Raw genomic sequence first — 27,932 nt, forward strand, 5'->3', positions numbered from 1 at the left:
AGATAGAGGGGACGGCATTGGCGTTCCACAACTATAAAGAAAGCAATAAAAGATGCAAACTAGCAATACGAACGGCTAAAATAGAGTGCGAAAGACATATTGCCATAGATAGTTAAAAAAAAAAACCCAATTTTTTTACCAATATATAAACAGTAAAAAGGGGAGAAAGGAGCAGATAGGCCCAATTAAGGACGATAGAGGGAATTTAGTCACAAATGACAAGTAGAGGGCCGAAGTACTGAACTCTTTCTTCTCCTCAGTATGCACTCAGGAGGGAAACGGGTTTGACGCCCCTGATAAAACACCTAGTTCATCACAAAACACAGCCAAGTGGTTGACAGAACCCGGGATACAACAAAGACTTAGTCTACTTAATGCAAATAAAGCGTTGGGACCGGATAATCTGCACCCGAAGATACTTAAGGAACTAAGCGCGATTATAACAAGACCGTTATTCCTCATTTTTAAGGACTCTCTAATGACTGGTAGAGTTCCAAGTGACTGGCGGAGGGCTACGGTAGTTCCAATTTTCAAAAAGGGGGCAAAATGCCAACCTGGGAATTACAGGCCAGTTAGTCTTACATCAGTAGTGTGCAAACTGCTAGAGGGAATGATTAAGGACTATTTAGTAGAATTTGTTCAGGCTAATGGTATAGTTAGTGATAATCAGCATGGGTTCAGGAAAGACCGTTCCTGTCAGACTAACCTACTGACATTTTTACGAGGGGGTAAGTAGAGATCTGGATGGAGGGACCTCATAAACGCTTACTACACAAGCTAAGAGCTATGGGCATAGACGGAAGGGTGTGTACATGGATAGAGAACTGGCTAAAGGAACGGGTACAGAGAGTATCAATAAATGGCGCCCTTTCAGACTGGGCTAGTGTCATTAGCGGTGTGCCTCAGGGAGACTAGAGGCCACCACCTGAAACTGGTAGAAAAAAAATTCAAACACAAGGGGCGAATTGGGGTTCTCAGTTCGAGCGGTTAGGGTCTGGAACTCGTTGCCACAAACAGTGATTTCAGTTAATAGCGTGGAATCGTTCAAGAAACTTTTGGACGATTTCCTGAGAAACGGTAATATACAGGGGTACAAGTAGAGCTGCAGCCGAGATGACTCAGGGATCTATACACACACACACACACAATAGGTTGGACTTGATGGACATGTGTCTTTATTCAACCTCAAATACTATGTAACTATGTAAGTTGCATTATATTTTCAACAACAAAGATTCATTAAAGAAATACTTTATTCTAATGGAAATTCAGGCTATTATTTTATAATGACCACGAAATACAACCAGTTAACACTGTTTCCTGTTTTTTTTGCAAAAGAAAATCGACTATTTTAGTATGTAATACCCTAAAAACATTTGCGTCTGGGGCTACCATCTCAACTAGGCTGCGCTGCTTTAGAAGTGCTCAGCTATGACATGCTAAGGAGTAAAGGTTGTGTCACGGACCAGGACACCTCCAGGTGACACCGTGGAGCTGGAGCAGATCCTGCAGTTTCAGTGCTCACCTGCAGGTGTCTCTGGGCAGTCAGGTGGTGCTGTGACGATGGAACCAGGATCTGCAACTCCAGGGCTCACCTGCCGGTGGCTCTGCAATTAAGCACCCCCTGGTGTTACCTGGGGCGGTATTTAATCCCTCCCTGCAGTGGGGATTTTGCCACAGAATTGTCGCCCTAACCTGAGTCATGAGTCCTGTAGCCTGTTGCCTCTTTGGACCCTGACTCCTGACTCCTTCCCTCCTGTGGCCCTGCTCCCCTGGTTGACTTGTACTCTGTGTGTTATTCTGTATACCTTTATTTTGGCTAATTTATGTTGCCTGTGGGTGTTGGTGCCGATTTTGGCATTTATATGATTTTGTATGTCTATTAAACTATGAGTTCATAGCCTTGTCTGGTGTGGTCGAGTATTTGGTCCTCACGTATAGATACCTGCACACAGTGTGGGGCACCAGTGCACGGTATCCTGACAGGTTGGCACTCAGAGGTTCTTGTTTTTAATTACCCCACAAGCAAGCCTCTTTTGTATGTGTAGCGCCCTCTAAAATGTCGCTATTCAATTTAGAGATACCTGGACTGTAATCAGTCTGGATACTGATTATACAGAGCTCTGCATTCTATAGGTGTCCCTGAATCTGCTGGATTGATTGCTCCTCCTGTTGCTGAGGAAAAGGGAGCCTTGGTATACAGTGAGGGAGGATCCACCCTCAGGTTATGATTATGCACCTGACCCTAGCCAATCCCTGAGTAGGATGACTCAGAGGCATGGTTGAGGGCAGGTAATAAAAGGTCTGGGGACACTGTGGAGAGCTCTCTTCCCCTAGGGGCCTCGCCCTAGGAGGACTGTGTGTGATGCAGAGCAAATGGCCTGGGCCTCAGCACATGGCAGGTGCTGAGGGACCTAGAGGCTTAGGATACACTGATACTTTGCTGGGCCCATGCAAGTGGCAGGTGATGGGTGCCTTGTTCTAAGAAGATACTACCACTAAACTGGAGTGCTCCTTGGCAGTTGCAGATGCTGAGGGCACAGAGATTCCAGATCCTGTTGCTAAGGAAAATACCTGATGGAAGCTGGGTCAGGGAGGAGTCCGCTTGTTGAGGGGTACCGCAGAGGAGCTGGTGCGAGCGTCCGTCTGGGACCCACAAGGGAGATCCCACACCCTATTCCAGGTATCGGTTCACAGTACTACTACTACCACTATTGGTCCCTGGGACCAGATCGCAGTGATTTCGGCCTTAGCGGTTGCTAGGGGAGAAAGCTGTCCTCAGAAGATTCCAATGGCATCCTACAGATCCTAAACCCTCTCTCTCTCCTATTGATGTTGCAAATAAATACCCTAAAAAGACCCTAAGACTTGAGCCGTTCTGTCCGTGAGTGTCGGTGTGCTGTTGCTGATCAAAGGGGACTGGTAGCTGGAACCAACAGGTAGGAGAACCCATTTCAATATTCAGCGGCTCCTTCGGGGGTGAGCGCTACATATGTATCATGTCATTTATATAATATTAATCCTTAAGGAACCCTTTTATAAGAGTATACCGATCAGGTGTCAGTTTTTCAGGTAGATCTGTTCGGAAGCCCAGTGCTAGTCTAAGGGCAGCCAGATCGAAATGTACATTTGTCTATTTGCATCCAATTAACCCCAGCTATGGCCAAGTCAGGAAAACAAAACAGAAACTAGTTTCATTTTGGCAGACCTGATGGTGGCGGATCAGGGGGTAGTCTGATATAAATGGACACATGTCTGTTTACATCTAACTACCCATAGACCAATATGGGTCGGGTAATTTCTTTTTTTTCCTCTATCACAAGATAGAATAAAAAACTGGACGGACTCGGATGTCACAATGGTGACATCCATACTGAACTGCTCCGATCAGCAGGGCATCTGTGCACGTGCTGTTCGGAACTGAAGGCATCTGTGTGAAAATGGCCTGAAGAATTTCACTTCTGTTTTAAAAATTAGCTCACTTTCAACTAAAATGTCCCAATTTGTATCCCTTGGAGACATGATACCCAAACAGAGACCCAACGAGGAACTTTACCCACCAATTTAATGCCTCCCAAAACAGTTACTTTTAAGGTATCCCAACTGTCATGGTTCCAGAATGCTTATTTCAGCTCTGAACCGAACTTTCAAGCCATCAAACAGCTGATAACATGTGCAGCACCATGGCAACTGCAATCCAAATAGAAGCTAAGATGGTGCCTTACTTGGCAGTAAGGAATCGGAGATTGTAATTCCACCTACAGTAACTTTCTAAATGCTGTGGCCTACACCAGGTGGCATCTCAGTGTTCTGGGAGCCAACCGAATGCACAGTATGGCACTACATATTATAAAGCGTAAAGGACAACCTATCCATACCTGGATTATGGGTTGGTCATTATAATTTATGGCAGACAGCCAGCACATGGGCAGTATACAGCACCAGTTGTTGGCCACAGTGTTTATAACCGCTGTCATCTGACCTGAGTCTCTCTGTTTGGGTGCATTTCTAATGAGGAGAGCTACTGAAGATTTATTTGGTGAAAGTGTACTAATCCTTTAAATAGCATAACATTCCAGAGAAGCAAGAGAAATGATACGCTGAAGCTTAGCTTGTAGGGTCCATGTTTGATACCACTATTAGCAGAATTGTTATGTAGTTCTCTGAACCTCCAGGTCACATTTACTTTACAATAAAACATTTTTAGATCATTGATAATTTCTTGTTTGTATGCCAAATGTTTGTATGCCAAAAATTTGTATTATCAAGCTCTTACAGGTCTTTAAGGTTAAGAAAAGGAGATTCAGTATGGCAAATTAGAACTTACACCTACATTAATTCCACTTTAATGAATATTTGTTTTCCGACAGGATATTCTAACATTATAACCAAGACCAAATACATATGTAAGACCTAGCATTGGCTGCCACTCACTACACAGCCACCATGATAACAAAAGGAAACACATTGGTATTTATACATTAAAATTGACTGCAAAATCTGCACTATGGATTAATTTTGACTTGCTGATTAAATAAAACAATAGCACTGGTGTGTGTGTTTTCTTTAGTTTCAAAGAAATGACATCTGTTTAAACAAAAAAAAAAAACATGTGTACGCGAGGAAAGAAACTGCAGCTAAAATGAATTAAACTCCCGTTCTTTTCTTTCTTATTTTATAACAGAAAAAATGCCCATTATGACGGGAAGTAGCTCATTAGACAGCAGGTCCCTTTTTATTACAGTGGTTATGACGATTTGTCCCAAAAGTAGGTCAAAAATAAATCAGAGACATCCAACTCTGTGGTGTGCAAGGAACCATTTGCGCGGTCATTTATATACTTTTATTTGGGCATAGCAAGCAATTTCTTGTTGAAATGCTCCTTTTTGAAAAATCACATGCTGTTTATATAAAACATGCATACATTGTCTTCTATGTTTAAGTGACTCTTCTATTCTTTTTTAATGTTGGATTAAAAAGCAGATACTACACATAATGCTTTACTGCAGTCATGTGACTCTCATACATCATTCTGTCACTTATTCTGTTATCCGCACACTGTATTCAAATTAAAACTTGGAAGTATAATGACTATGCTAATTAACGTAGCTTTGCTTCTATCTATGAAGTCAATATGTTAACGCTAATGTTCCAGGCAGATGAATGAAAAAATAATCCATATAGTAATTGTAACTGTTGCTTAGGTAATAATTTATTGGCAATATGCATACAGACTATCATCATCACCTTTCCACACAGGTTATAGTCTGATTGTACATTCACTGTTCGATCTACTTTAGATTTAACCAACAACTTTTTCTTGTCTGTCTGAACTGGAAGCTGTGCCCACAAAAATGGAGGCAGAGGACAAAGAGCTAGTCACCAACATTGTCTGCAGTCTCTACAGTTGACCGTTTCCCCATTACTGACATTCCATGCCTTGTCCTGCACTGTGTCTTTGTGCGGAGCTGGTCATCTTAGTAGAGGCAGGTTTATTTCCTCATATAAGAGCCTCCGAGCAAGAAAACACTGAGCAGCACAGTAGTGACCTTACCAAATCTCATCCAAAATCTAGATTAGCAGTCTTAGCAGCAATGCCTTAGATCTCACACTGCAGATATACAGTTATGAGTATGTAGGCACAGTCGTGCCAACTCTGGCGGAACTACCAGGCTCGCAGCGGTCGCAATTGCGACCGGGCCCTGGCATTCCGCCACTTGGGGGGGGGGGCCAGCGAGGAAGAAGAGTGCCCCCCACGCCCCGGAGAGAGGGCCGCTCCTTCCCTGCCACACAGCTGCCCGCAGCATGTACGGGCAGCTGTGCGGCAGGGATGGGAGAGGCTGTCACCAGCAGAATATGCTGCAGGCACCGACGGGCAGCACATTCTGCTGTGTGAGGACCCAACCCTCTTAGCCCCGCCCCCTAAACGGGGGGGGGGAGAGGGCTGCTGGAGAAGGAAGGTAAGTCTGGAGTGGGAAGGTGGGGCGCTGACTTCTATTATAATGTATTGCTGAGACTTGTTGTAGTCCCGCATAGCTGGTGGTATTCTACGTTGCTGTATGATGATTATACAGTAATGCAGAATAGCTCCAACTATGTGGGACTACAAGTCCCAGCAATGCATTTAAATTTGGGGGGGGGGTGCTGGTGGCATTCTGCATAGCTGACTTATTATAATGTATTGCTGGGACTTGTAGTACCGCATAGGTGGTGGTATTCTGCATTGCTGTATGATGATTATACAGCAATGCAGAATAGCACCAACTATGTAGGACTACAAGTCCCTGCAATGCATTATATTTTTAAGTAGCGATACACCAGTGTTAATACTGGGCATTTTCACGAGTACTTATACTTATACTCGTGAAAATGCCTCAATACTAAACACAGATATCGGTGTTCTGTCGAGAAAGCGATGTAGTCGAATTTGCCAACCTCAGCATCTGCGCTTACACACAGACCAGTATTATTGAGGGAACAGGGATTCATTTACAAAGTATTTTGTTTAAATTGTTAATTGTGACCGTTAATAATATTCCATTCATTATTCACTGCCATGGACGGCATATTATTAACGGTCACAATTAACCATTACAAACGAATACTTTGTAATTAAATGCCGGTTTCCTCGGTAATCCCGTCTGTATGCAAGCACAGATACTGGGTCAGCGTTCTCGACAGAACACTGCACTAAAATTTTAAACAAGCTGCTGCCTGAGGTCCTGTGCTTGCTTGGGATCTCGGCAGCCTTCCTGTTAACCATGCGGTGCCATGGCGGTTGGGGGGGGGGCCTTCATGGTTTCTTGCACCGGGGCCCTGAAGCTTCTAGTTACACCTCTGCATGCCAGGCATCTTCACATTCCATGAACGGCATTGCTATTGTTCAGGCGGAGTTCCTTAAGGTATGTTTTTCAGGGTACTGCTTAGGCCTAATTAACATTCTAAATGTTCCTTATAACATAGCAAATCTTCACTTTTTTAATTCCCCTTTAAACAATTAATTCAATTTATATTTAGTCAGGTAGATGAGTCTAGTGTGTGTTCCCTTTATTGTCTCAAGTCTGGTGTGTTTTTCCTTCTCAAGACAGTGTTGCCAGTCGGTCTTTATCTCTTTCTCTACTGTTCTGTGTTTGTAGTCTCTGCCCTTACCAGCCAGGGCTAGTGCATCCAAGTCTGTTCTTCCTCTCACACTTTAGCCTCTGTCTGTTTCTATATTTGGCCTAGGTCATTATTTGTTGTACAGCATATTCTGGTTCAGGTGCCCCTGGTTCCTGCACCCAATGAAAGCCATTTTCCATCAGGTGGCAACAGAATATACTCCTATCTGTATACCCTGATCCCGTACCTGCTCTTATTTATGTCTGCAGATTTCTGCTATTGCTCTAAGGGGGAATATCTACTATGCTCCCGTCATCAAATTCCTTAGCTCCAGGAGTTTCAAAACCCCTACATATGGTCAGCAGTTCCCTGCTATCCGTGACACAGACTACTGCTGCTAATGCTTGCTGGCAAAAACTTTACAATCAGGCTGTTATATGTATGGTCAGCGTAAATCTAATACACACAGTCATAAAGGTATTTAAATACAGGCTTCCTTCCATGTTGGTGAGATTCAAATTCATACATATAAATGTCACTTATCAGTTGATGAAATCAAGTTTTATAAAATATGCCCATTGTGATTTGCATTTTTTTAAACACACAGCCAAATAAATGATTACCAGGATAGAATATTGTCCATGCATTATGACAAAGTTGGCACCCATATATATGACAAAATATGGCAGTGAGCCGCCTTTTTTACCTAAATAAGGTACCAATTCAAATCAAAATGAAAAAACTAGAACAATAATCTGCCTGGTCAGCTATAACTTCTGTACTAGTATTTTGCACATAATTGTAGTCCCCAAATCTAACTTATGATCTGATTATATTTATGTGACTGCTAATTATACTTCACATGCACCGCTATGTAATCACTTTACTATATAACAGTACAATACAGAAACTCACTGGAAAAACTGGCGGATGCACCATGTTCCTACCTTTTTGAGCTTGCCACTCTTGGTCCCCACAAATGCCAGGGAATGGTTTTTGTAGACATAGGCGATGACGGAAGTCATTCTGTCCCGATCCTCTGTGAAGACAGGGTACCCTCTAACCATTTCCGATACTCCCAAGGGTGCATTCATGTCCAAACCACAGAAATCATCAGCAATTGTTATGAGCTGTAGGAAACATACAACAGATTTGTTAATAGGTTATAAGATATTTGTTATTATTATGTCGGACTTCCAAACCTTCACATGGTACCTCACGGCCAAACTCTCAAACTCCCTGGGGGGCCTAGATGTACTCTGATCACGCCTAGTGGGTCCCCTAAGAGGCCAAACAAACATTATACTTTCATGATGTCCTCTTGCCCGCCTGCCACATTTTTAGAATGTCTCCTTAGCAAACTTAAAAGGCACCCCTTGACGTTTGACCTGTCCTTCATTAATAAGGTAGACTCCGATTACTGACATAACTGCTACTGATGGTTCTAGCAATGTTAATGGACACAGTTATTCCTACTCCATGCAGTGTTGATTTGTTTTTCTTAGATATGTTCTGTTAATAGGTTGTTAACTGTTTGTTTGCATTTATAAACTATGTGGTGAGTGATTTCCACTCATCCTCATAGTTAGAGCCGACCTGTGACAAAGAAGCTGTCACAGGTTGGCTCTATTGATCAGGAATGAGCAAACACATACCATCACTCGCTCATTTTCGATCATCTCCCTGCATGAGCGGTGACTCTCAATCACCGCACCCCGCAGGGAATCCCCCTTCCCCTCTTCTCCAGCACTGAGTGGAGGAACGGATGGGGCGGGTACAGATGGCCCTGCCTCTAGATAAGCAGAGCCCAATGTCACTCACGCAGCTGGGTGGATCCAGACAGTATTGCCGGGATCTGTCCCGGGGTCCGGCGCTCTCAGTGTATATTCACGGGAGGAGGTTAGTATATGTCCTCCCGTGAGCCTAAATAGAACTAATGGGAAAAACACTTACCCCATAGTTCTCTTTTAAATCATGTGAATAAAGGTAAACACCCCTGACAATGTTATAGTTTGCCCCAATTCCTGTCATAGCCATGTGCAGGACAGCTTGGTCTGCATATAAACATGGAAACAATATATAAAAATGCCTTGAAATAAAAATAAATGAATATACTGAATGCTGTCATTACTTCCATTAACCTCAGATAGTTATCATAATATAGTAGTGGTATGATAGTGATTCTTTAAAGCCAAACTCGAGAGAGGAGGACAATTCTGAATATATAATTAGTAGCACAGACCTTCACACATTCAGTCATACAGGCTGCCTCCAGTGTCCTCAAAATTAGTTTCTTCTCTCACCCGATTAGTACAATGCTCGCTGTACTTACGGGCTTCTCAGAAGGCAGGTGCTGTACGTTTTATAGATCTCAGTGCTGTGTTTGCATACAGCACCCCTCTACTCTGAGCAAAGCACAAAGCAAAGCAAGCTCCATTTTGTGATTGGCCAGGAGGAGAGGGGGTCTGGGATGCGACCGCAGTGCTGAGGTCAATGAGACCTTTTCTCCTAGCCAATCACAAAATGGAGCCTGGGGTCCTTTGCCTTTTGATTGGCCAGGAGGAGAGAGGGTTCGAGATGCAACTGCAGAACTGCAGTCTATGAGACCCACAGCACCTGCCTTGTAAGCAGCCCGCGAGAACAATGGGAGTTGCACTAATCACATGAGAGAATAAATTAATATTAAGGACACTGGAGGCAGCTTGGATGAATGGACCTGTGAAGGTCTGTCTAATCCCCACTAATAAAGGTGAACTATGGTGTTAAGGCTTTTCCCCATAGTTCTCCTTAGGGTAACGGGAGGACACAAACTAGCATCCTCCCGTCACCCTAGGTACAGTATACCACGACGCCGCAGCTGAAGCGGATCCCGACAATTGTGCAGGGATCACTTGTAATCTTTATCAATTTTCACCTTGTGCTAAATTCTGTTAATATGTAAATTTGATAACGCTAAAAAACTGACATTTCAAAGCAAAAAGTTACATTGCTTAGCAGAGTTTCTAAAATGTCTCCCTAAACTAAAAATATCCTTTTAGATTATTCTCAATTATGCATTGCATTTGTTTAATTTTTAGCTATAACAGTATGTCTGATGATTCAAGATAGATTCAGTTTTTATAAAACCAAAACAAGGTTTACAGCAAGCAATTATTATCAGGTTTTAAGAAACCATGTTAGTTTAATACATCATCCAGTCCCTAGCTGCAACTCATGTGTATAACAGATCAAAGAAAACTCTGTTGAACTTGTACAAGACATACAGAACCAAGACACCACGAGCGGTCCATATTTACTACAGGAAGATGTACGGGTTCCCATTGGATGAATGAACCACTCCTCTAGTACAATGAACAGACAACAGGTTTTACAGTTTATATTTCTGCAGGAGAAGGTATTAGAGCTGAAGAATGGTTTGTCTTTTGGGAGTTTGCTGTCATTTGATTGCAAGAAATAAATAAATCAAAAGGCTGGTGGAATGCTTGTGGTATGGCAGCCTTCGAGGGCAGAATACTAACAACACTGCCTTGGGATGCACAACCTGTGATATTAATGCCTTAAGAACGCAGAGTTGATATGCAGCTCACTGTGCTTGTCTGAACTACTGTTTGATACATTTGTTCATACAGATATCAGGGGCATCTCATCTATCACAACTTCTACAGGAGACTATAGATACAGAAGGGTTGATTTACCAAAGGCAAATATGTTGTTCACTTTGCAAGGGAATTGCACTTTGCAGGGAAAGTTTCCATTAGCTTTGTGAATGTGGTGAAATTTAATTTTGCAAAGAATACCCAATCTCATATAATTGGATGATGGAAATCAGCAGAGCTTCACCTCATTCACTGAACTACGGTAAATTTGGCATAAATGCCTTTAAAAAAACCCAGAACATGAAAAGTTGGCATACCTTAACAGGTAATGAAGAAGTCAAAAAAAGTAGTTTTCAGGGCAATTGCCAAAAACTAGTGTGGATAGAGCAGCTGCCCTAACTTTCACCAACGGGATTCTATGGGGTCTATTCACGAAGCTGCCGAGGGCAGCCGAGTGAATGACCGATCTGAAGTGAAGTGAGCCGAACACTGTTCGGCTATTCACTTCAGGCTGGCACGGCTAATTTCAGCCGTACATCGGCTGAAATCAGCCGTACATCGGCTTGCTTCGTGTGGCTTCGGAGACCCCTATGTGTAGATAGCAAGCCGTCCAGTGCTAAAATTAACCCCAATATCCTGGCACTAGAATTGTGAATGTAGCCTGGAGGCAAACATCTGATTACTAAAGGCATTGGGATTCCGCCCTTAAGGTGAAAATTAGGGATGCACCGAAAATTCAGCCACTGAAACATATCAGCCAAACATGGCACTATGGGCAAAATGCTGAAAGTGCCATCTGTCAGCCGAAATAGTGGTGCATCCCTGGTTTCTCTCCTCCCCACTGGGCGCTGCTCTGTGCCCCCGCTGACATCCAGCAAGGAGAAGAGAAACTGTCACAGGAGGCCGAGGGGTGTGAGGGAGGAGAGCGCTTTGAGCAGCCAGCGCCTATCCTCCCACAAAACGCAGCCTCCTGTGACAGATTAGGAGAGTGGTGTGGGGGCAGAGACAGCTGTCAATGCTGTCACAGGAGGCTGAGCGTTCCTCCCGCAACGCTGGCTTGCCTCCTGTGACAGATCAGGAGAGCGGCGGTGTGGGGGCGGAGGCAGCTGTCAGCTGTCACAGGAGGATGGGCCAGCAGTGAGTGGGAGGACTCAGCTGTCAGAGGAGACCAAGCTCTCCTCCTTGCATTGCTCGCTCAGCCTCCTGTTACAGCCGATCCAGGATGGAGAGTGAGTACAAGCAGTCAACGATCAGTGATCCCTGAGTTTTTTGTAAATAATTGAGGACATAGTATGTTTACTGTGTCCCCAATTATGAATGAATGGGAAGTGTTCTACATCACTTCCTGTTCATTAATGATTGTGGACATGGTAAAAATACTATCTCCACAAGTTATGATTGAACAAGAACACTCACAGGGCTATTCACAAAAGGGTGAAGAGTTTGTAGAAGGCAGGAGAAGTGAACAATCTAGGCCAAAGTAGCTGATTTGGAAGAATCCTCCAATTCAGCTCACTTTCCAGGACAGCTTTGTTGTCCTGGATTGTTCCCTTCTCCTGCCTTCTCCAAACTCTTCACCCTTTTGTGAATAACCCTGTCAGTGTAGAGGATTCCTGTTCATTTATAAAAGGGGCTAAAGAAAAAAGACATTGGGGTTGATTTACTAACCTTATAAACACACCAGGAACATGTATACACCAATGAAAATAAAATATTTTTTAAAAATTGAAAAGGTTAGAAAAAAAACATTTTCCGTTTCGGCCTGACATTTTTTTACATTTCGGTTTGGTTTCGGTTTTGAACATTTTATTTCGGTGCACCTCTAGTGCAAATTATTTCTCACTTCATCACCTGATCCCTGGCCTATACCCTCCATCTACTTCTGAGCCTCTTTTCCTTTCACTTTAAACTCACACTCCTTGACTTTTCATAGTCTGAAGAAATATTGACAGCAGAGAAAAGTTTTCTTTTCCTTTTTCTCTAGTCCCTGTCTTGGAATAGCACATGTGACAGAGGGGAAGAATGATTTATTTTCCTTGTCTTGGATTTCATCACTTTGGCAAAGTATAGGTATTTAGAGGTGCCAAAGGTGCAGATATAGGGGTGTATGCGAACCAAGTAAGTAATTTCCCTGGGGAGAGTAATGGCAAGGATGTTCCTTGCTTTAAGCAGGCAACACCACTGTTTGTCCTTTCCACTATTTATTATAAATAGACTCCTGTGTATCTTATGATAATTTTTCATATCATACAGTATATATAGAACCTGACACAGCTTTTTTTATTGCTGTGCTTTTTGCATGTGCTCAGCAGCTCTACCATCTACACTTTCATGGCTGGCAAGATGAAATTATTAAAATATTCCTACCAAATCACTCTGATGATCCAGATCCTCATAAATCATACATGGAAGGAATGTATGATGGGAAAACATTAATTTGATCCTCCTCCTACACAGCGCTGGAAATTTACAAATAATAACATTCAGTCTGTTATCATCTAGCAAAGCATACATAGCCAACCTTCCCTTCGCTCATCTCAGCAAAGCACACAACTGAAATGTTTTCCTTGGAAAAGTATAAAAACGATTGCATTTATTTGTCTTCGTTAGGTTACACAAGACTTTTAAAAGTGCAGCACTTTTACTCTGATGGCAACCACAAATTGTTATGCAGTTAACAGTGACAAATCTTATGGCCATTACTGGAGCCAGCAGAATAATTGAGTATGAATTCACTGGCACAAACAGTACAGCCTGCAGTCTCATCAAATGCTGCAGTTCAATAATATAATAGTTCTAAAGTAACTGTGTAATTACATGTAACTGCGTAAAATTTCACAGTGTTCACTGATTTTTTTCTTCCTGAGAAGTAGTAGTGTAGAATGAACGCAAGGCATCAAAATAATCTTTGAACGCTATTACCTATATTTAAATCAGTCATATGGAAATATGACGACTTAAAGGAGAAGTATTGGGAGAGTAAAATGTACTCTTCCCAATACTTAGAGCTGGTGTGGGACACTGCAGCAGTCACATGCGGACTCTAAGGAGCGAAAGCTGAGGGATCATGTAATCATTGATCACTCACTCACAGAGAGCAGTGTCTGTCAATCTTCAGAACCTGCAGGGATTTCCCCTCCCCTCTCAGTTCTTCCAGTGCTCATTGGAAGGACAGACAGGGAAGGGGGTGGACACAGCTGACTCTGGTTCTAGAGATGCAGTACCTGCTGTCAATTAGGCAGCCAGGTGGATCCTGACAATATTGTTAGATTCCTTCCTGGTTGCAGCATGGCTCTGCGCAGTCAGCAGATAGCAAGCAGTAGATCGCTATATGCTGACTTTGGGTAACAGGAGTGCATTAGTAAATACTGTATTCTCCTGTGACCCAGAAGAGAAGTAAAGCCAAAAAAGGGTCTCTTTTTACTTTAAACTTACCAATTATAAAGCTTTATGGGATGATCCATTTTCTTTAGCAAGTACTTATTGCAACCAATCAGCTTCTATCTTTCATTTTCAAAGCTTAAAGTGACATTAAACCCTCAGATTTTTTAACATAAACCAATACTGTAATGTGTGCCTTACTGTAATCCATGGTTGTTTCCCTTCTCTTTGCTGCTCTTCCTTTTAAATCTGTATCTGTTCTCATGCTCTGCAGAACTTCCCTTTGCAGCTCAGGGCCTCTTCCTGCAGTGCTGGCTCAGGTTACAAGTCTATAGAAACGTATACACAGACACCGTGTATCCATTCCTGAGACAAGGCAGTCTGCTGCAAAACAGAAGTTCTGCAGAGCATGAGAACAGATACAGATTTAAAAGGAAGAGCAGCAAAGAGAAGGGAAACAACCATGGATTACAGTAAGGCACACATTACACTATTGTTTTATGTTTAAAAATCTGAGGGTTTAATGTCACTTTAACTTAACAAAGTGAAATGAGACGCTGATTGATTATTATGGGCAACTGTTCCGAATTCTGTCTGCTCCAGATTTGAAAAATTCCCCCCATAATTTTTTTTTTTTTGAACTAAGGGTTCAACACATCTTTATAGGGTGTTAATGTCTGACAAAAAACACTATGGTGTTTCAATAGCTTGAATCTTTAATTACTTAAAGTAGTATTAAACTCTCATTTTTTTCAATAATGAATCCAGATCAAACATATCAATTGCTCAGCAAAGAATTTCTTTAAATTTTTGGCCAAGCACTTACAGTCTTTATGTTACTGATCAGCTCCAAATCTCGCAGATTGGCTTCCCTGAATTTCCTGTCCAGTACAAGATCACGAGGGACTGAGCAGTCCCCAGAAGCTGTCCATCTACCAGCTTGGGGAAGGAGGGGAGAGAAAAAGAGAAGAGCATGGAGCAGGAGAGAGCCTGCCTTGCCAGGCCTGTGTGTTTGTGGAGACACATACACCTCACTAGCACACACAAGGGTGGCTCCGTAGGACCCTGCAAGGGAAAGTAGTCAACCTAAAACAGGATATCAGAGCCAGTTTAACAATACATTAAATAATGAGTTTAAACTTGATTTTTTTTGGTATTTGCCTGGAGTTCCTCTTTAAGGAACCAAACAGCTATCGCATTCATATATATTGCATAAAGTCTGTCATATTAACAGCATATGTACAATATAATGTGCATGACCTGTGACAAAAATATACAAAATGAATAGAAAGCAGAATAAATATTAACTTTGGCAGCCTTGCTTTCTAGAACAGAAACAAAATCACAAATCCTTTGGCTACAGAAGAGCTGTCCTGCTGTGTTCTTTGGAGATCATAAAGTAGCAGGAAGGACAGGAGTTTTTCACTGAATAAATTCAACAAGCTACTGAAAAGTTTAAAATGACTTTAAACATAAGTAAAAAGATAATATCAGTTCTGAGTATAAACACTGCCAGTGATATACAATGTCTTGAATTTATGGCTTTCCACTACCCATTACACTAGCTTGATCAAGTTTATGAAATGTTTGAAAGAAATTCTATTTGATGGTCAGTGTAATACTCATTTAATGTCTCATTGCACTGGCATTTGCTTGATCTGTTGTTCTTTTATTGTGGAACACCTGAACTCTCAATGGAAGATTGGATTTTGTGAAGAGGTTCTCAGTATACAGAGTCATTGTATTTACAGTGCTTTTTTATCCCCTCAATACGTAACCATGACTCTATGCTACATTTATAGTTACATACCTTTGACCCAAAGGCCTGACCTACTGAACCAAAGCTTTCAAGAACTATCGATGAGCAATGACAGATGACAATTCAAATGTTACAAATTCCACCTCACATTCGCCAGTTTTTTTTCTCAACAGGTATACTTTATATTTTTGTATTTTATTTTATCAAATTAAAATGTAACTAAATGTTTAGTATCCCCCTCCAAGGGAATCATCCCAGTACAGAGCATGTGGGCTGTTATGCCCAAAGCTCTAGGGCCATGAACAAGAGAGTCCCAACCAATGCAGATGCAAGCTTATATATTCTCAACAAGATGGGGGTCCAGAATATGTCCCCCTCTCAAAACCACAAAAAAAGTAGTTCAGTTGGATATTGTTTTCTTTGTCATGATGAGGGTTTGGGTCCAGTAAATTGTTATCACTGTCCCTATTTAAACTCATTTAAACTCACATAAAATAATCAAGTCACCTACACCTACAGTATGTGCCAGTTAACTAAAGATAGGAAAACCAAATAAGTCTTCTTCAACCCAAACCATATCTATTCTGGTGGACTCCAGATGACGTGTAGAGGGAGTGATTACTGTGATTAACCAACACCTGAAAATTCAATTATCAATGTATGTAGGAATTCTTCCCTGTGATTGTGGCCATCTCTACAATCTTGATAGCATGGCCATGATGTAAAGCTATGAATAACATTTTATGTTAGGTGGACATACGGAGTGTGCTTTCATTTGTTTGTAAGCAGTATATGAACTTTAAAACAAGTCCTCACTCACCCCTCTAGTTGCTTGTACCCTGAATTAATCAAATTCTCAGAGCTTTTCAAGGATCACAACAAAGAAACCAACTGAAAGCCAACTTCACAGTCTAACAGCTTAGAAACACATGCTGATCATTTACATTAGCAGGCTCCCAAGATCTGCTCTCAAACAAAAAAGTTGAGATGTCAATGTCTCTGCTGTGAAACTTGGAAATTAATTTCTCCATAATGCCCATAGCTACAGAGATGGGTTATGGCTTCCTTTAAATTGTTTTTACTGCTTGTTTAGAATACATAAATATTTGTCTGGGCACAATTTCACTCAAACGTCAAAATGAAGGCCCTTAAATTAAACAGAACTTAGATATATACGTTTTTAGAAATATCTTCATAAATGGGTAAAGCAGTTAAAATAGAAAAAGCCTTTTTTCTCTTTTTTAGTCAGGTAATTAAATGAAGGGTCCAAAGGGAAATCTTCACTATGAGGACATAACTAAAAAGACTAATCCTTCCCTTCATCTTTATATGGTAAATAAAAAAATCTGGAAATTAGCTTTAAGAGCAGAGCTGAAGTAAAATATTAATTACTTCATAATGATGTTGTTAATATATGCGTAAGCTATAGGAAATAATGAATGCCACATAAGTGGATTCTGTAACACAATGTAGAAATCCTAAATTGCTTACAAGGCTCCAGAGAGTTCTGGAATTGTTCCATAACAAAATCATACATACAGCATGGGGCCTTCTATTTCTGACTCTACTCTGAGAAAGCTACTACATTGACCCAGCAAGTTAATGTTGAGTCGCTGACCTGGAACAAGCATGTATTTCAGAAAAATCAGATGTCGTTATACTTGTTCCAGGTAAGTGTCATGACGTATTGAAGCAACAGGGTAAACTACCATTTGCAGAATAAGAAGTAAATTTGGCGGCCTCCATGTTTTTCTGATTACATTTTTTAAATATATAATTAAAGATAAAGATGGTTTTTAGGCAATAGGAATATTTTCAGCTTCACGAAAAGTTACAAAATCTGAAAGTGAAAGCCTTTTAGCATTTTATTTAATAATAACATGTCCAAATGTTGCTTAGCAATGACATTAGTATCTCTCAAGCTTTAATTTGGGAAAAATCCATTTATTCAAGACATGCTTCTATTGTTAATTTTTTGACATAGAACACAAGCCTTTAGGGAAATAATTAAAAATCGGGTGGCTGCAATAATAAAATTATAGGCTTGCTGGGCTGACCTCCCAATCAGTCACTCTCAGTCTGGTATGTCATTTCCTTATTAGCAGAAATAAATTGGATTATACCAGACCACCCTCCCTCACTTAGGATCTCTGTACAATGTTGAGCATGTAATTAATGCATATAGATTTCCACAGGGTCCCCATTGTTTTGGTCATGTATTAGAAGTTGTTCATCTTTGCATTTTGTGACTTTCAGTGATGGTATAAGAAAAGTCTGCTTAAAATTGGTAACCATACATAAAATGAACAGTCATGAATGACTGTCCATAGACTTTACAAGAGCGTATGGTATAGTCTCACATAAAGCCATGATGTGATAACTGCTTAAGGCTAATTATATCTTTGAATTGAAGTAACCATCTGTCACTGCAGTCAGCCTGATACAGAAGCGACATTATAAGCACTGACCATACATGGGCAGATTTCTAATCCAATGCAATGAAGGAGAACCAGTTTGCCATTTTTCTGTGCACTCACTGGGGTTGATTTACTATAGGTAATAGGTTGTTCACTTTGCAAAGGAATTTTCCCTTAGCTTAGAAAATGAGGTGAAGCTCTGCTGACGTGTCTGTTTTGTGATTTTGTTTTCACTGGTGTTCTTTATCAAGTATGGACAGGTTATCTGAAGAAGACTTAGATCTCTGTTACGTAGACCATAATGGCATTTAATCTATGGCCAGCATGGCAACTTTAATACCCAATAGTTAAACAGACCCTGTCATCAACTTTACAAATTGCAGATAAAAGTACAGAAAAATCAGGTATTTAATAAATTCTGTCTTATTCAATTGAAATGTGCCTTTAAACTTGCCAGTAAATTTGACTTCTTCAGGAAAAGTCAATCTTCAAAAAAAGCCCTCCATTCTTGCCGACATAGCCATATTCTTCTCTGGGGGGGCTAATTACTGTCAGTGCTGGCCTAGTTCCCGAACCCCCTCACCACCCTACATAACCCTTTATGTAACCATCAGGGAAAGAGTGAAGGGGAATTCTATAGCATGTGATAGCTCTGAGTCTGCTGGGAGTGCTGACATAATATTCAACATAGCACCTTCCAGCAGCAGTCTTAGGGCTTTCAGATGTCTACATATGGTAAACTTTTGCAGGCAAATAACATGCATGCAATCAGGGTCGGATTTCCTACAAGGCCAACTGAGGCCCCGCCTCGGGGCAGCAAGGAGTAGAGGGGCAGCAGGGGCGTGGAATTCCTATCTCCCGACGCCCAGAACATGCAGTTCCGGGTGCCGGGCAGGTAATTGTTTTCTACATTTAGCCCTGCTTTGGGGAAGCAGGGCTAAATATAGAGTGGGGAAACCGCCACTTGTTTTGTACAAGTGATCTTGGCGGTGTTGCCAAGATCACTTGTATGCAGCTTGCATACTGGGGGGTGCATTGAGGAACATGGGGCAGCAGAGAGAGTAAATCCGGCCCTGCATGCAATATGTTAAATGCAGATATAATCTAATAGGAAGACTGTAGATGAAATTAATGGTCTGGCGTCAGGGTCTCTTTCGGGCTGGTTTAGATAACTATACAAATTCAAGGACATACATTTTTGTAAAATATAAAAATAACTTCCAATTGTGAGAAAAATATGAGCAAATGTAACTTGCTCATTAACAATTACATATGGAAAATGTAGCATGGGAAGGTTATAAAGTTTAACAAGTATGAGCTAAATCCAACGGAATTCTAATAATGAGGGGGAAGACTGACATTTTCACCATGGGGGCGGTTGCCAGGAAGGATTAAACTGGAACACAGAGGTCTGCAGTGGCTGGATTCTGCATTGGAAAGTGCAGCTGGGTTTTAAAATTGTATTTTTAATTAACTTTTTTTAAATCATTTTTCTTGTGAGTTTGTATGCTCCGGATTATTTTCTTCAAGTTTCTTTAGCAATATCCACCTGTGAACTAAAAATGCATAGCTAATTACTTCATTTAGTCTAAATGAATATTGATTTTGCTGCATCTATATAAAAATTTCAGCTTGTTTGAGTGGACTGCTTATTAACTTTAGAATAGTATTATCTGTGTTTGGTAAGTTTCTAACCAACAGTTTTAAACAGAAACAAGTAATACTTGATGAAAAAAAAAATTTTTGCACTGGACTGAGAATATCGACCTCAATTGGACATGCGATTAAATTTTAGACGTTCTCTTCCTCCCTATTAACAGTCCACTGATGTATGCATGTATTATAAGACAAGCCTACAGAATAGAAATCTTAAACCCACAATGAAATTTGACCTCCAGGGCTCCCTACATGCACCAGTTGCCCACTGTATCTCTTAGACTTTGGGGTCAAAGCTGCACTGTAGGCAGCATCTGTGTGAGGTAAAGGAACTGACTGGCTTCTTTTGCCTGGGTTTAAACTGCAACTGCAACTGGAGGTGGGATCTGTGTGAACACCTAGCCATTGTTTCCAGATATGCAGTGCATTTTCCTACCACACATTAAAGTAGTATTAAGTTCTCAAACTTTTTTTCAATAATAAATTCAAATCAAACAAATATACATTGCCCAGCAAAGTATTTCCTTAAATTATTGGCCAAAAACCTACATTCATCATGTTTCCAAACTCTCTCATCTCTGCTTCCCCAAACTGCCTGTTTCTAACCAACAGTTTTAAACAGAAACAAGTAATACTTGATGAAAAAAAAAATTTTTGCACAAGATCACAATGGACAGAGCAGTCTGCAGCAGCCGTTCATCTACTAGCTTGGAGGAGGAAGGAGCAGGGAGCAGAGGAGTGTCTTGCCTTGCCTGTGTGTTGCTTACTAGCACACACAATGGTGGCTCAATAGGATCCTGTAAGGGAAATGAGCCACCCTAGAACAGGCTATTAGGGCCAGCAAGCAGGAAACCAGCTGATTCTGCAGGAATCTAAAACTTTTAAACATCAAGAAGCAGCATCCATTGTAAGTAATTTCATCAGCATTTGAAAAAGCTTAAACACATTTTAACTGTAATATCACTTTAAGTGCATCTAGGGTTAGTGACCTTTCTGCCAGGTATTGCTGTATGCTGTGGAGCATTTATTTTAAAAAATTATTGAAAAATGAGTGAATTGAACAGGTAGTAGACACAGGAGCCTTTTGCAAACAACATTCTGAGAATCTACACACATTGTTAAGCAGGTTTTACCAGTTTACAAACATTATTGCACAATACTGCATTGAAGTGCTTTCTGTCTGGATACTCTGAAGCTACATTCACACTTGCGTTTTTGTGCTCTATATGAAGAGAAAAATATGTCAGACTAGATGCTGTGTTTATCTTTATAGATATGATTAGATTTATATGAAACAGATTTATGCCTTTATGTGCGTTTATATACATATGCATTAAAATGCATCTGGAACCAAATACTAGTATCAAACCACGTTTACATGCATTTTGGTGTGTCTAGAAGCTAAAATTGATTCCTAGATGCACCTGATTTCTATTTTCTCTAAATGTAGATAAACTGCAAATAAAAGCATCTAAACGCAATGTGTGAAGAGATCAACTGGAAATCATTACATGCATATATATGCATTTAGAATTTTCTTTAAACACATCTAATCACATCTAGTGTGAATGGAGCCTAAAGACAAAGTCTGTCCTGCTTGGAAGCTTCTTATTACCATAACAGTGCTTCTATACGCTGATACCTTTGTCATAATTTATTGCATTGCATGCCATCCAATCATGAGACTATGGTCTATCGATGGAATTTATGATCAGCAGCTTTGGAAGTTATAATCGTAGTGTGCTCTTTATTCTGGAGCCAATGATCTTTTTGAGCTGATAGATTGGGCTGCATGTATTTGGGAAGAGGGGAGCTAGATTAGATTAGTCATTAAATTATTCACATATGCTGTATGAGTAGGATGAATTTTCGATATGTGCCATATTTATTGTCTTTTATTTTTTACGGTAATGTCAATATTGAATTTTTTTTATAATACTTGCAAAACCATGGGTTTGGACATTAAACTAAGTGATAATAAGTTCCTTGTTGAGTGATCAAAAACAGCATCGCCCATCTCACTGATGTACTTTCCTTTGGTTTAACATGAAATCAATAATTTTATATTACTTTTATTTTATACTTCTTATTATGCTTTATGGTTTCCTGCCATTTTCCTTTTTTAAAGCCCAATTGAATTTTCAATTTTAAATCAGTTAAATACATTTCTAGTGCACCAAAACAGAAGGGGCTTTTTTTTCGTTGTCTTTAAAAAGCAACCATAGCCTAATTAAAAAATCTTCTGCCCTGCCAGTGCACTGTACAGAAAGACCCTTGTTCTCTGTGTGGATAGTCTCTCTGCAGAGGTCCGACATGCCCATTGCAGATTTATACCTATATCTCTGCAGTAAATAACATTTAGGCTCCCTACTTATACCGACGCTATACACCCACACACAGGTCTTTGTCCATAAAAAAAAATAGTTGGTCTTTCCCTTTATTGCATAAATGTGGCAGCACAATGAAAAAAACTCCTATTTTAACCAGGATTGTTTTGAGCTATGTCTAATCCTTTGCCATGTCAGGAGCAAACTACACATACTATCACAAACACCAACTATTTATATATCCCTTCATTCATCTATAATAAGGGAGTGTCTGTAACTACCAATGGGATGAAGAAAAGAAAAGTAGACCTGGCGGAAACCTTCCACATAGGTGCACCAATTACTATTTTAAGCAGCTGAAAAGCTTGGACAAGGAAAAATGGGAAACTCTTTATCATACTATAGCATGCACCTATCCTACTTTCTTTGTATAAAACCATTTACTGCTGCTACTACTAACAGGCACAGCCAGCCCCTAATAAATACACAGAGTGGATCTGCTGGTAAATTACAACCTTCAAACGAGCAGGCTCTGACTTTATACACTTGCTATACACTAATACTGCTGTCATTAAAGGGGCAAAAGGTCCCCTGACAAAGAAAAGAGCAGACTTGGTGGCGAACTGATCAGGGCCTCCGAGGAAGTCATATGATGAAACGCCTCGCAGGGCGGGTCACGAACCAGGAAGTGGGAAAAATGGTGGCTTAGAAACTGGTGTTGCACTTTATAGCAGCTTGAGTACTAACTTCACAGAGCATGCCATATATGAAGTGACAAAGCAGCCTTCTTTGTGAGTGTGTTTTTATACTTTGTTTCAATAAAGAGAGTTTTTATAGAATTACGCTATGAATCTTTTCAATGCAATGTTCCCCTGAGTGACTTTTGGAATACGGTGGAGTGGAGTGATAGGATATTCTGATCCCAGGAAAACCAGATATGGTAGCCTGAAAAAGAAGCTACTATTTCAGTAAGTGCTTTATGGCCATTTCAGATTGAATGGTCCACCTTATCTGGTGAATGCTTTTTTGGAAGCAGTGTTGCACATGGATGGGGAGAAGTGTGACTCACTGTTAAATGTGAACGCATCAGCTTGGAAGTTCAGCACACTTTTGCACTGTGTGTTCATATGGATACTTTGAAGATATTTGTGGACTATAACTTATATTTTATAATTGTTATGTTATTTCTGTGATTATATCATTTATACGCAGGTCTCTTTGCACACATAATTGTGTTGAATAATCACTTTATTGAAGTGCTGGGCACTTTCTATATTTGATCAGGGTGCCTGCCTATTGGATAACTCTATATCTGACTCAGCAGGGGAAGTGTTGGACCCCTGCAGACAGCCCACTGCTTATACATAAAGAGCAAGGGTCCTTGTCTGGAGCATGCAGGGGTCTGCCTTCTAAAGAAAATTATTTGTAAGACTTTTCATGCACAGGAATGAATTAGGCTAGGTTCACACCTGCACTACACCTGTGCACAATTGAGGCAGCGATTGCTGCGCGGCCCCATTGATTTAAATGGGATGCCATCCGGTTTTATCGTGTTCGGAAGCATGGGCAGAATCGCGCCGGGAAACCGCGCGATCCGCCCGGCGTGACTGGGGTGCCATTAGAAAATAATGGCACCCTCAGCGCCATCGGTTCACACCTTGGCGACTCCTGACCGCGCGGCAATCTGCATGGAATCGTGCACGATTGCCGCGCAGTGAGTTGTCGCCTAGGTGTGAACTTAAGCTTATTTGTACTGAAAGTTTCTAATTCTAGGAGCTATGCCTGTCTTTAGCCAGTATCTAAAGTCCTAGTTTATACTATCTGTTATAACATCAGCATTGTAATATAGCTGTTTTTGATAATGCAATAACAGCTTGCTTGAAAATATCCCTTTTATGTATTGAGATCTTCCCATCGCGTTCAATGTGCTTGCCATCTCTTTCCCTGCTGCTTGATATGATGCAATTTTGTTTTCTCAAGACTACATAGCCCACAATGCACTGCTTCCAGCAAGCAATGATAATGTTACATTGTTCAGATCTTGAGTTGTAGTTCAGAAGGCTGGCTCTGTGAGAGTGGTAACAAAAGAAAGTGTTAATTCACAAGGCTGAGTGAAATTGTGTAAATATATCCTATAGGCATCCTCTGGTTTTTAGAAATGGGATAGAACTTATGGAAATTCAATAATGGAATACATGCTTATTTTATTTTTATTTTTTAGCATAGATACCCTTTAGTAATTCTGTGGAAACATGTGTGCTCTAAAACTCCATATTTTCATAGGGGTCTATTCACAATTCTGCCGAAGGATCTGGCCGTAGCTTCGGCCGATCCTTCGGCTAGCTTCGGCACCAGGACCCCTTCGGTTCAGGAGAACCGAGGGGGTGCTGTACGGGCTATTCACAAAAGCCCGTACAGCCCGCGAAAGCAACCGAACCATTAGCCGAACCCAACGACCGAGACATCAGCCGAGCATTCCGGCGAACACACCCGATCTTAGAACTGAGCATGTTCGGCTGATCCGAAGCCACACGAAGCAAGCCGATGTACGGCTGATTTCAGCCGATATACGGCTGAAATCAGCCGTACCAGCCTGAAGTGAATAGCCGAACGGTGTTTGGCTCACTTCACTTCTGATCGGTCATTCACTCGGCTGCCCTCGGCAGCTTTGTGAATAGACCCCATAGTTTTTTTTGTTTTTTGTTTTCAGTCAGTCTTACTTTACCACCTCAACACATTAATTTACCAAAACAAACAGTCCTGCTCTATTGTTTTCATCATAACCTTTGCCTATTCTTCCCATGTGTCCTTTACTGTTTTCCCTACTGCCTACTGAATCACTTCACTATATTTCTGCAGCATTTTAGAAAACAGGAAAAGCTTGAATATAGTAATTTAATTGTCAAAACTTGATCCTCTGCTAAAAAAGCAGGAACAGAATAGTGCTGCAGCATTTTTGACCGACATGTGATTCATTCGGACAAGACATCATTAGAGAATACTGTTAGCAAGCAAAAAGGTGACACCTTCTCATCTTAAAACTCAACTCCCCGTTAAATTATATTATATGTATCTCTCTTCTGCAGAACAATTTCCCATTTTTGTAACTGCTCTCAAAGCACTTTCTCCAGCTGCATTTATTGCTTTCCATGCCTGACTAATAAATTAAGTTTTGTGTCTCTTGTTGAAAAAGTATAGCAAGTTTAATTCATAGACTTTTGTTAATTTCACAGAACATTGGCATAGTAGAGCAATGTAATAATTTAACTCAGCCTCCTAGCAGTATGTATATCGAGAAAAACAGATAGGCATTACCTAGGCTGTTGCAATACGTACTATATGCAGCAAGCTAGTGATTTTGACTGCGATTGGCCTATCGTTGTCATAGTAACTGTCTTTCAAGTTGTTAAATGTTTTGTTGCACTTTTATAACATTTGTAGTGCGTAGGAGGTGTCATAAGAATGACAATTCTTTTACTTTGGGAGAAATTCTTGATGGAATGCATGAAATAGTACAATTAAAGCCGATGTACGACTGATTTCAGCTGATGTACGGGTGAAATCAGCCGTACCAGCCTGAAGTGAATAGCTGAACAGTGTTCGGCTCACTTCACTTCAGATCGGTCTTTCACTCGGCTGCCTACGGCAGCTTAGTTAAACCGCCTTTAGCTTTGATTATGGCACTCATTCACTGTGGCATCATTTTGATAAGTTTATGCAATGTCACAACATTTATTACCGTCCAGAGTTGCATTAATTTTTCACAAAGATCTTGTAGTGATGATGGGAGAGTCGGGCCACTGCATAAAGTTTTCTCCAGCACATCCTGAAGATTCTCAATGGAGTTAAGCTCTGGAGTTGGTGGTGACCAATCCATGTGTGAAAATTATGTCTCATGCTCCCTGAACTACTCTTTCACAACTTGAGCCCAATGAATCCTGGCCATCAGGGAAGAAAAAAATCCATTGATGGAAAAACCCGGTCAATCAGTATATTAAGGTAGGCAGCTGACCTCATTTGTTTTGGACATAATGTTGCTGAACCTAGACCTGGCCAACTGAAGAAACCCCAGACGCTAACACTCCCCAAAGTCCAGATGGTGACTTTGTTTTGGCCAGACAGTATATATAGCACAATTGGCTTAATTAACATACAAAAGCCATCCCCCCATTGTAACTCCTTATATGTATTTACAGTCCACCTACAGTGCCACCTGTTTTTATAATCTGGTATTGCTGTGTATCCAATATGGTGTAATGATAACAAAGGCCATACTGTTGCATTGAAGCGGGTTGGGGAAAGGAAGTCTCCACAGTATAACTTCAAGGAGGGTTAAGGCAGGGGTTAAAATGAATATGAAAAAGGACATTACCTCTAAGTAATTGAAGTCTATATAATCATTTGTATTGGGTGTATAAACTTACATTTTCTCTTAAAAGAACAAGTTATATTATATCTTTTTTTTTACCTGTAAAATTGTAATGATTCAAAAATGGAAACTTTTGTTCAATTAACATTCACTGCCAAGTATTGCCCTAAAGCTTTCATGCATCAAAACCATATAACTAAATTCTTCACAGCACATCCTCTACACGTGGATTAAAACATACAATCTTTACTAAAACAATTGCAGTCAGCTTGCAGTGAAACCAATTTAGGGGCCCACTGAGAGCAGGAGATGAAGAGATTATCCAGATGTTAAAGATGTAATCATTTCTGAATAACATTCATTGCCAGCATCCTACGGCAAAGGGGTTAAATCACTGGCTTGGCGTATATCATTAATTCCTTCTGTAAAATAAACCAGGGCACTTGCGAATTCTCACATGTCTTATCAGACAGCGAGGGAGGGTAATCAGAATCTGAGATTCAACATGGATTAGCAGCAGTGCTCCGTGGAACCTTTAATCTACCAGTGGGGGCACCAACACATGGTGGAGCAGTGCATCTTGACCTAATATGGAATGATAACAATCCTCCTATGCTTTTAAAACCTGGAGGTATATCATCATGAAGCACAGTGATTAAAATAAGGAGGGTGACCTTTCAGTTGTAGTTCAGAAAAACACAATGCAGGCTCTCACTACACTTACCTACTAATAGACTAGTTAAAATGTATACCAACAAGAGGAGGCTAACAGTCTGGCAGAATTGCATGCTTGCTGAGAAAATGATCCTGTGGTTATCTTAGTCATCCATAGAAGTGACTACAGGGATTCAGTGTTAAAGAAAAAGTAACACAGGATCATATGAAGTCCTAATGTGCACATTTCAGAGTACTTTCTATAGTCTTTCTAACCCTAAAAGGACGTGTGTGGCATTTACTGAAATCAAAAAAGCTTACTAACATCTACCCCAAAACAGGATATCAGAGGCAGTGTTTAGGAGATGAGATCATTCTGCAGAAAACTAAAACATTCAAACATGAAGAAGCAGTATCTATTGTAAGTGATTGAATGAGTTTTTGAAATAGCTTAAATTTTTTGACACTTTAATTTATCACATCTTTGTTTTCACACAACAAGCCAAATCCAGCAACAATTTCAACTGTACACTCTCATCTCTGTCTGAAATAGCTGCTGTACATTTTGGCATACTGTGTGGTAATGAAATATGGAATTTAGAGAACAGCAAAGGACAATTTTGCTGTCTAAAAATGAAAACCCCAGTTAGGATAGAGAGACAGCCATCGACAGTC

General features: G+C 40.7%; 1 protein-coding gene across 1 annotated transcript in view; it reads right to left on the reverse strand.

Annotated features, from left to right (window-relative positions):
• Positions 1-27,932, reverse strand: part of PLXNA4 (plexin A4) — a 580,559-nt gene that overhangs the window by 546,596 nt on the left and 6,031 nt on the right. The window contains exon 2 of the mRNA XM_018566064.1: positions 8,046-8,228. Within this exon, the coding sequence (XP_018421566.1) occupies positions 8,046-8,228 (183 nt within the window). The remainder of the gene's footprint in view (positions 1-8,045; positions 8,229-27,932) is intronic.

The sequence above is a fragment of the Nanorana parkeri genome, unplaced genomic scaffold, assembly GCF_000935625.1.
Source record: "Nanorana parkeri isolate BGI_ZX_2015 unplaced genomic scaffold, ASM93562v1 scaffold26, whole genome shotgun sequence".
Taxonomy (NCBI): domain Eukaryota; kingdom Metazoa; phylum Chordata; class Amphibia; order Anura; family Dicroglossidae; genus Nanorana; species Nanorana parkeri.